The sequence below is a fragment of the Melanostigma gelatinosum genome (genome assembly GCF_949748355.1).
Source record: "Melanostigma gelatinosum genome assembly, chromosome: 10".
Classification (NCBI taxonomy): domain Eukaryota; kingdom Metazoa; phylum Chordata; class Actinopteri; order Perciformes; family Zoarcidae; genus Melanostigma; species Melanostigma gelatinosum.
The window spans coordinates 19,795,177-19,806,218 of NC_136643.1; the positions used below are offsets into that span (position 1 = coordinate 19,795,177).

Genomic DNA, 11,042 nt, shown 5'->3' on the forward strand with positions numbered 1-11,042 from the left:
ATATTCATATATACAGATTAGTCTTAAAGTGCAGGTACTGTAATTCAAAAATATGTCATTAACTAGAGCTCCAGTGGAAGAAAACAAAGTGAATCCGTTGCTGATCTAGCAGTGGCCGAGGCAGTGGCTTTCCCCTTGTTTGAGACCTCTGTCAGATGACAGTGAAGGTCTCCAATAAGCAGCAGTGTTGGTGAGTAGCACTCACTGAACTGTCTCTTACAATGGCAGTCGACTGACATCCTTTTGGAAAAAACAAGTGCCTCAAATAACAATTCTGGCTTTTCCCCCTAATTGTTATATGCTCTGCTGAATCTGTCTCCACCTTCGCTCTGTTCAACAGCAAAAAACACAGCGCCGTAACCTTCACTTTATTGGTACTTCCATCCAACGTTGCTTACTCCCAAAAGCTAAGTGAGAGTTTTCGAAAAAAGAAATGTTTTTCGAAATGGCCGTTATAGGCAGCATCTCCAGGGTGGGCAGCAGCAGCAGCACAGTTGTCGAAGTGGGTTCTTCTTCTTGTATCTGGCGGCCATCTTGAACTTCTCATTAGACACAGCCACATAATCCTGTGTCCTTTCTACATTGGTCTGGATGTGCTCAATGTAGGCCCCTTGTTCCTCCACCAACATGAAAATGTCCATGAACAGGTCCCTCAGCTCCATCATATTGGTCTCCAGACTCAACAGCTCCTGTTGGTGGAGAACGACACTGGAATTAATACTGTGCATAAGGGAAAAACTAGTCAGAGGCTGGAGGTGGTGGGAGACAGAACCGGGAGACAGATTCAGCTCTTCATACGACAAGGCCTGATCACTGAAAATACACAAACATCGCCATTTTATTCTTTGATGTGCTCGTTCACTTGGTTATTTTGTATTCGATAGTTCGATAGATGATCCATAATACAAGACATTGGTATTAATAGTTTGTCTTCTTCACCCTTGTCTTCTTCAAAACCCTATTATTGATTCACTTCCAATTTCATATATTTCCTTTCCTTTATTCATTTGCATCAGTTAGATATGGTAATGTGTGAGACACATGAAACATGCTATGATGTCATGTGCGATCGACGGTAGTGATGGGAGGCCTTCTCATGCTTAGGACTCGCAAGCATCCATGCTACTTGACAACTTAAGACAATGACTGCCAGTGTAACGAGTACAATTTAAAAACTGAATCAATAGTTTTTAGCAATGAGCTACAGTGATATGAAATAAAAAACTTGGTTATTTTGCTTGAATGATGTATTTACTTGCATATAGTGGAGCTTCCGAGTGAGAGAAAGAGATTCTAAACAATATATATCGCATAGCTTAGCCTTGGCTTAAGTGAGTTGTTTATCACTTTCCTTACCTTGTGTCGTTCTTCAATCTCAGATAGTTGTGACCGTGTGATTCTGGCATCGTTCAGCAGGTTCTCATTGAAGACTTCCCATTTTCCCGAGGCCACCATTTCATTGACCTCATCCTCCGTCATATCCTTTCCAGATACCTCCAGCTGCCGGATGATGAAGTGCTTACAGCGCTCCTGCTTGGTCAGCAGACCTTCATTATATTTCAGCATTACCTGGACGTAATGATAGAAAATTCTAATTTAGAAGCTATTTGAGTTCCACCTTGTTGCTGATGTGAAGCCACTCGTAAAATAGTGGTTCATTTTGCCTGCCTACCAAGAGTCCCAGTTAAAAATGTAAATGTACGATGACAGTTATAAAAATGCATCGCACTTTTTTCAGTTGAAAAGACAACATTTCGGTTGAGACACCTCTCTTAAGCAAAAGTTAGCTTCATTGCAATGTTTCAAACCCATTTCTGACCATGTATAAATGTAGGACAGACAAATGAAATCACTTTTTGTGCACTCAAGAATCCAAATAAGACATTTCTGTGCAACGTTTCCATAGCAGAGGATCATCTGCACCTGTTGGAATTTGCTGTAAAGCGCTGCATGCTGGCAGCGTTGTATTCTCGTTGTAACAGACGTAGGTCCCTGCTGGTCCTCAGTTTTTTGGACCTGTTTTGAAAGCGCCTCTAAGCGTCGATGGAGGCTCTCAGCCTTGAGCTTGATGTCCCGGGTTATACTGCTCTCTTTCTTCATCACACTGAAACGACGCATGGTAGCCACCAACGTCTTTTGCTGCAGGCCAAATTTAAGGACCTGTTTGTGGTTGAGAAAAGATAGAATGTTGTGTTCTGTTTCATTTCTGAGTAAATCTTTTTATTTCATCATAAACTGCACGATCATACGATCATCAATCTTAGTCTTCTATTCTTTGTGTCAAGTTGTACAGTCATAAAAATTATGAAAAAAAGAAGGTGAACAAGAAAAAGAAGAATTAAAGACAAACCAAAACAATTGAGTGTTTTCCAAAACTATTGAGAAATACTTTGTTTAAAAAAAAATCATTAGGCAATAGCAATGCAACCCAGGTTGATAGATGTCGAACTAAAATAGGAGTCTCTGTCTGTGAATGTATGTATATATCTACAGTATGTATGTATGTATGTATGTATGTATGTATGTATGTATGTATGTATGTATGTATGTATGTATGTATGTTTAAATGTATGTATGTATGTATATATCTACAGTATGTATGTATGTATGTATGTATGTATGTATGTATGTAGTTCGAGTTGGCAGGTATAATACAGACAGGCACTGCACTAGTAAATACAACACAATAATTATTAACAAAATAAATACATACTCGCTACCAAAAAAAAATCCAAAACAAAATACCTCTGTGTCGAGCACGGTGATATCATCTCTGATTTTCTGAGCCTCAGACAGGAAATTCTCAATAATTGGCTCTTCCTCAAACACCACAGCCTGTGGTGTTATGGCCGCCACGGAGTCATCATTATCTCCCCCCACTGAGGAAGGGTTGATGGTCTCACCATCTGCCTCAGACAAGTCTTGAGCCCTCAGACGCAGCTCTTCCAAGCGGTCTCTCATTGTGGAAGAACTCTCATCAAAAACTCGCTCCTCGGGACACAAAGTTATTATAGAATGCGCAGTTGTTGTCAAAGCTGATAAAAAAACTCTGAAAAACAAATAACATGAAACTTTATTGATTCCTGTTGGTGAACTGGGCTGCTGCAGAAGATAATAACAATCACAATGAACATTTTACCGATAGAATTCAAAAAGTGAGTTGCTGCACATGTTAACTCAGGTTTTCTCCTCATATTGCTAAAAAACAACAACGTTATTTTAAAGTTATCAGTAAAGTTATCAGTACATTAACTCAATTTCTAGATGACCGGATTGGTCACTTAATTTAGCCATTAAAGCACTTTCTTCAGGACAGGGACTGTCACTTAAGTCTTTTCAGAAAGTGGTGGAACGCAACAATGTACATTGACTCAAGTACTGTGCTTAAGTTAAAGTGTGATGTACTCGTACTTAACTTAAGTATTTCCATGTCACTTTTTTACTTTAATGCATTTCAGATGGAATCATTGTACTTTTAATTGCTTTTGTGTTATATTCAAATAGTAGATGATATTACTCTGAAATGGACCACCATGCCCAAGGAGCACTTCTTTTATACTTACAGGACATTTTGCTGTTACTTTTGTACTGTTATCGAAGTCAAATGTAAAAGGTACGGCTTTTAATTGTACAAGACCATTTTCACATTGTGGTGTTGCTACTTTTACATACTTTTAAGCAAATGCACATCAAGTTAACTGTGTATCCTGGTATGTTCAGCCGCCAAAGCCTGATCAGTGTCTGTTTACTTCCTTCTTACATCCTTCTGGAGCTAATGAGCCATATCTGCACGCTGCTGAACACTGATATATATATTTTTAACTGTATGAAAAACAACTTAAGCAGAAATGTTATCTATGACATCAATCAAATTGACTCAAGTTCCTTTTCCCATGAGGAGGGAGTGGGTTGCTTGTGTTTAACAACATACTCAGCAAAAACAAGAGAAGAAAAGGTTGTCTCTCATTCAAAACATTGACATGTTCAGGAAAAGTGACCTTGATGTTAGAAATAACATATTTCACTTTCAAGTCTTTAACTCCAGTCAAAAGGCAAGGTGTTCATGATTAAATCCATGAGATCAAGAATCTGATTTCCTAAAGGCCTTTGACAATTGAGGTGCAGTAATTAAAATGTGCATACCAACAATGCCTTAGCAATGCAAGGATTTGTGTTTTTAGAGGCCCTAAACATAATCTACTAGAAGCATGTGATTGTGTGGGAGGAACAAAGTGTTTCAAATCACAGACTATCCCATTTCTAGATCGATTTCAAGCGTGTGTGTGTGTGTGTGTGTGTGTGTGTAGGTGTGTGTGTGTGTGTGTGTGTGTTTGAGACTGTGGGGGAGATAAAGAGAGTTGTAACTATTACAAACTTCTAAAAGCTCAAAGATTGCAAAAGTATCCTTTATTTTCATGGCTTCTCTCTCTCTCTCTCTCTCTCTCTCTCTCTCTCTCTCTCTCTCTCTCTCTCTCTCTCTCTCTCTCTCTCTCTCTCTCTCTCTCTCTCTCTCTCTCTCTCTCTCTCTCTCTCTCTCTCTCTCTCTCTCCCCTACCCAGGAGAGCCGATTAAAAAAATTGCTCAAAGGATTTGGGAGCACATTCTCATGTGTTTAGCCTAACATCCTGGAAGAAGTAGAGCAAGGTTCTCTCTTTATGATTGTTGACATCTTGTTCTGTAAAATAAACCAATATGTTCTCCCTGCTACCAATCTGCTCCTTTGTCTGTGTTTCTGAAGGAAATGTTATGTTGACATTCTCTTATCTCCATGCAGGTGGAAGAGTAGGACTCTCATTAACTCTAATTAATTCATTCATTTAAAAAAATAATTAATTCTGCTTATTAAAACATTTTAGAAGTTGTACATATACAAGCAAATGGTCTTACTTGCTCAAGCTTAACTTCAGCGTTTCACTCAAGTTAAGCTTCAAGAACAGACAGCAGGAGCTGTGGATCAAACCGCTCTACCCACTGAGCCACAGCAACCCCTGATAATACACAAACAGCATACAACATCGAAAAACCACCAAAAAGATAAAGGCTACAGATTACTTTCCACACACTGGTCCTGCAATCTGAAATCACAGCATACTTTGACGCACTTTTAGAGTCTGAGGCTGTAGCAAGCATTCGGTCTGAAAGGAGTATGTTACCTTGATGTTGGTATTCCACTATGGCTGCTGAGTATTCCCATCCAGAGTTGATCAGAAATGTAATCCAAAACAAACTCACAAGTAGTTTGGAGGAAATCGGGTTGAGTCAGAGTCGAGCACCTCCCCTCCTTTTGAAGACAGGCCAATAGGAAAGGAGCAGACTGGAGGTCATTTGCTTATCTAAAGAAATGAGAGGTGACGTGATTAAGTAAATGAGGAGGGACAGACAGCATGGAGAGCACAGGGAGCTCATAAACCCTACCCTCAGGCATATTCCTGCAAAGCAAATACAACTTTATTTTGTGCATTGCTAAGGACAAACAATGGGGATATCAGTTCGAGTGTCAACGAGAGTGTTAGGTTTCTGTTTAACAAAGGTCATTTCAATGTAAAGTGTCTGTTTTGGGGTATTGTACTCTTTAGGCCCCAGTAACTCTGCTGAGTACTTTTGACAGATTTCTACTGACAAGCTCCCTAAAACCCAGGCGCCTTTTCAACATGGGAGGGAACGCGGTCAGTGCTTTCTATGCAGCAGAACACGCTGTGAAAAAGCTGCTTGAAGTGCGCCGCCAGAAGGAGAGAAGGGAGACAAGTTTGAGGATGAGAAGAGTTTGGTGGGGACAAGAGTTCAGTCTTTGTCACTTGAAACTTTGGTGGGTGGTTGCCGAATTCCTGCACCCCCCCCCACCAACTGTGGGGTGAAACCCTTACAACTTAATAAAAAATGCAGCAGTCATGTTGTTAGTGTGGTGGGCATGGCAGGTTATGCTTAGGTCTCTCTCCAGCATGAGTTTTGAGTTCCTCCTTTCATGGATCCTGTTTTTCCAACTCAAAGAGGACCACTTATACTTTAACTTGAGTTTGGAAATGACCTAAAGCTGGAATGAAGACATTTCCTCATGACAACAGCAACGTCACCATCAATAAATAACTTTCCAGTGTGTTGTGGTGTGTTGCCTCAGTAAGAAATTAAAAGCACATTCACCATTTGATGAGTATGCAGAATGCTGAAGTTGTACCTCTGTTGTCACAGATGCTGCTCTTTGTATGTACTAATGCCGCGCTGTGTTGAACTGAGTCATCTATCCCTTATGGCAAGATATTATGACAACATAGCAAAACCAGTTTTCCAAGTGTCAGAATACACCATCAGCATCACAGGAACAAGCTAACTGCGCTGTGACTGTACCTGTTTTCCTGAAGCTGATCAGTCATCTATCGTCTTTCCTTGATTCTCTTCTCTGATTCTCGACAGAGATTGTGGAGAACAGGTTAAATGCTCTCTTTCTCACAACCTCCTGAGCAAAGTTAATCTCAGCTTTTCTTAATTGCTTCTACTCCATCTGTAGAATGTTGATAGGATTGAATATACAACAACAAGAAAGAAACATGAGGAAGTCCGCCAAAGTCAGAAGGTGTGTTTCCTTACTGGCTGTAAGCTCGTTGCCCCAACAAGCACTACATTTGAGACAAATCTGAAACCTAGTTGAAACCTGAAAAGACTGGACAAACCACTCGTGACCACAATTTATGCAATTGTTTTGTCTTTGACTGGGTGAATTCACAAGACAACACACTGAACTGGATTGTTTATATGCAGTGTAATGTCCACTGAAACGGTGAAAAGAGAGATGAGATCCTGGATGGAGAGGCATGGGCAACATTGTGTTTACAGCTTGTTCCATATGCCCCAAATAAATAAATGCAAACATTGTTTTGGTTTTCTTTGCTGGGCGTCACAGCCACAACCTTGAGAACGATATTCAAACAGTGTCAGAGAAAATATGCACTGTTTTCTCTAGGAGGGGGGGGGGGAGGATTAGATAAAACTGATGTGGCATTGGAGGCCAATACTTATATGGACATAGTGATACTGTTACACTTAACAACAGGTTCAATCTGTTTGAAGTTGACCATTTTCATGTCACATTGCGCCAGTTCTTTTTATTCCACTGAGAAGTTTAGGAAGATGGTATTGCAGCTTAAAAATACTTAGAATGTTAAACATCTGATATCAAATGAATCATTATGCATCCAGAAAGAAAGGAAATACAACTCAGGTCTCCAGCGTATAATCTTTTGGCAGAAGAACCTTGATCACCGTGTGAGAATGACATTACAGGGCAAAATCCTACTTTTAAAAAAAGTATCCAGTGTCAGCCTGATGTACAAGTCTAACACTGGGAGAAAGAAGGAAAGGAGAAAGGAGAGATGAATTAGTGAGGAGAGAGACGGTCAGAGGGGCAAGGATAATGAGGTCAATTTCATCGCCATTAAGCCAATCAGAAAGATTGATGCTGAGGCCGATGACCTTGCCTACAAAAATGAGGCAATCAGAGATCTGGATATTAAATGTTCCTACTGGGCACAGTATGAAATTGTGCCGAGGGTCATTTAATTTGCAGTTGAGCAGCATAGATTTTAATATCTAGCCCAACCCTGTGTGTTACACAAGCACTACAAGTTTCAGATTGTTCACCTTTTTACCCACAGTATTCCTAGTTAATCTCACAGGCCAGACATATACAGAGGTAGACATGTGGTCGGCAAAACAATTGGTACAAGAAAATTGGTACACCGTGTTTGAAACCACTGCAAAGAAACATGAAATAGGGGTAGCCCTGTCCTCCCAACCACTGGCTATAGGGGCGTTAATACAAATACCTAATTTCAACAGTGATATTATCAACACATTCCTGCTCACAACAAGCAATGGTAGGCAACATGAGTATAAACTGGACATACACCAGAACAATCGTGTGCAAATGTGTGTAAAGATAAACACACTCTTCACAGGAAAAGCTGTTTGTTTAACCATCATCACAACACTGGTGAATAATGGGTTACAGGCGGCTGTGTGACTTAAGGACAGAGGCCATAACATGCTACCAGTCCCCACCAAGCACTGTCAACTAGTTCCCACTAACCTGTAATATCAATGAAATCCCAGATATTGGGGTTCCTGACAAATGATTGTTGTTATTTGTATTATTATTTTGGGTCTTTGGAGTCTAAGGACTGCCAGTTTACAATCCCTTCACCTAATTAATTATATCCCCTTCAATACCCTATTTAAATCAGTCCCTGCTTTTGTTAAATGTCTGGAATGAAAAGTAGCTGGCCTTCATCCTCTCCTGAGAGCCAGGATAAAGCCCTGCTCCACACAATCAACAGTGTGTGGCGTTGGACTCTCCTCCTCTCTTTCAGCAAGCACTTCAACCGTGGCTCACCCTCTAGTGACATGAGGCTGTTATATCATCCTCTGGCCTGTGTGGCAAAATGGGAGTGTACTCTGCTAAGAACTACACTGCAGGGAGACGAGCACAGCTGATTGAACAGAATGACGTACAAACTACTCTGCTTACTTTCTCAACCGTTCGTTTATTTGATTGTCAATTGATCTACATGTAGAGTGTAGCAACACTTGTGTGGTTTTCTATTTTCTAATACTTATTTCAGACCAAAGCAAGGACACCGGCATAACTGGTGTTATGGGTTATGCTAACCCCGCCAAAGTAAATATTGGAGTACATGTTAAGTTAACACATTCACTTTTAATATCGATATGAAGACATCTTTCCTAAGAAGCTGTTTCAAGCAAGGATACAAACGTGAAAAAGCATCCCTGCACCCTAACAAGTACGTGCCTTTCTAATCGAGGGCCTAGATTACTCTGGCTCAGCCAGTGCATTCTGAAGGACACAATTATGACAGTAAACTAGATGGTGATGGATCCTGGATGGATTGGTGAGCAAACAGACAAACAGACAGTCAGGACAAACAGACAGTGGAGGCAAGCTCAGCGTGTGTGTGTGTGTGTGTGTGTGTGTGTGTGTGTGTGTGTGTGTGTGTTGTCCCTTGTAATGCTCTGTCTCTTCCTGTTTGCTCCAATAGGGATTTGACAGAATGAATTAAGCAAACATGGGCGACAGAAACGGGAGTCTCTAGTCTACCTCTTGTGAGGTGGTTCTTGTGGGGGGGTCAGGAGGCAACGCCTGATGATGCGTGCCTCTTCGTTCATACTGTTCTTTCTCTAGGACATGCTTGTGGTCAGTGGAATGAAACAGGACGAGTGAAAAGGGTGGAGTGTGTATCAGTTGTGTTGCACCTGATCACCCCCCTTTACATCTACACGTTCCTGTGCTCCTTCATTAATCGTTGAATGTGGTGGCAAAGAGTGTTCCGCTTGTGTTTTAACCCCTGCAGGGTTAGGCCATGGCTCGACCCAGTTCCGTTGCATACTACCTAATTTGGCTGGGGCCCACTACCTCTGTGGCAGCCTGCAAATGTTCAATGAGCGGATGCATGCTCGTGATTGGAGGAGAGTATTACCCACAGTCCAGTAGAGGGCTCTGGCTGGGTTTGCCCAATATTTTCATAATATAATTAGTTCAAATATTTTTTTACCTATTTAACCCTTTTAGACCTTCTGTCAACTATGTGATAACAACAAAAATTGTAATTTTAAGATATAGAGCAGGGGTCACCAATAGGCGGACTGCGTTCCAGGTCCGGACCCAGACGCCGTTGACCTAAATCCGATAGATAATTAAGAATGATTACATTTTAACGGAGCGCCTTTATTTTAACTGGCGCAGCTTTTCTAGCCTTTACGGCACTCGTTCAGCGGTCCAGGAAACACACTGACCAATTACGTGCGTTGTCAATTGTATCACGTGATGCTACTCAGCCAATCAAATATGTGTATTCCGATAATTATCGCCCTGAACTAGAATGAGGTAAACACACACACGGCAGAGACGGGGAGAAAGACCCAACAGTCGGAGAGAACGTGAGTCAGAGAAGTTATTTCACATGGCCTTCTCCAAAGAGAGACAATTCGACACAGAGATCAGAGCCTTTAACCAAGAATGGACAGACTCTTATATGTTCAGTCTTCCCACGGGCAGTTCAAAACCAGTGTGTCTCATATGTTCAGAGACCGTGGCAAATATTAAAAACGGCGATCTGAAGTGCCACTACGAGACAAAGCACACATCTTTTGAGCAAACGTACCCACTCACATCCGAAATGAAGGCACAGAAAAATAAACCTAAGAGCCCAATATGATCAGAATCCAAACATAACATTTTTAACTCTCCAACAATGATGTTAACAGAGAGGGAATAGAGCTTAAACAAGGGGTTTCAATAACCACAGATTGCACAGAATTTTCTCTTATTCGAAGATGAGAAGAATATCATATTGTGGGTTTTTTGGGTGACATCACTTCACACCTGAATTAACTGAATCTAAAGCTGCAGGGTAACCCTGATATAGAGGATATCAATTTTAGAGGAAACAGTTGCAGAGCTTTCGGAGCGTCTTGTAAATGAGGAACTTCCAAAAATGAAAATGGGGGATTGTAAACTCTGTTTTGTATTTGTATTTAGATATTAAAACTATGTACTCTGCATATGAAACTGTCACAATGTATTAAATGTCAAATGTCATACAGTTAAATGCAGTAAGTCCGAGAAAAGATGTAAGTCTAATTTCCAATGGCATTAGGGACAGAGAAAGAGAGGTGCTTTCAGTGGTAGAAGCTAGGGGTGAGCTGAGTTTACTTTATAGTGGAAGACGACATGCAGACAGAAGATATGAAGGAACACATGAATAGTGAGCAGAAGATTAAATGGAGTCATAGGCCAATTACAACCGTTTATGCTACATTTGAGTGCCTCCAAATCACATTAGCATACTAATGCAAAACTCAGTTGATATTAAAAGTTGAATTTCTTCATAGGGAACGAAAAAGAATGAACTGGAACAAGGAGGGGTGTAAGGGGTTAAAAATGCACCAGAAATGTCCAGTATATCTCACTAATAGAAAAAGTCTTAGTGCATACACGAGCAAGTAAAAAGCTGCCATATACAACAAGTAGAGTA

General features: G+C 40.7%; 1 protein-coding gene across 1 annotated transcript; it reads right to left on the reverse strand.

Annotated features, from left to right (window-relative positions):
* Window positions 1-322: 322 nt before the first annotated feature.
* Window positions 323-2,961, reverse strand: stx19 (syntaxin 19; the record flags this gene model as incomplete). The annotated part of the gene is made up of 4 exons (XM_079276733.1): window positions 323-689; window positions 1,357-1,569; window positions 1,924-2,160; window positions 2,746-2,961. The coding sequence occupies 4 exons, from the start codon at window positions 2,959-2,961 to the stop codon at window positions 453-455; spliced, it is 903 nt and encodes a 300-aa protein (XP_079132859.1). The 3' UTR covers window positions 323-452.
* Between the last annotated feature and the right edge of the window lie 8,081 nt (window positions 2,962-11,042).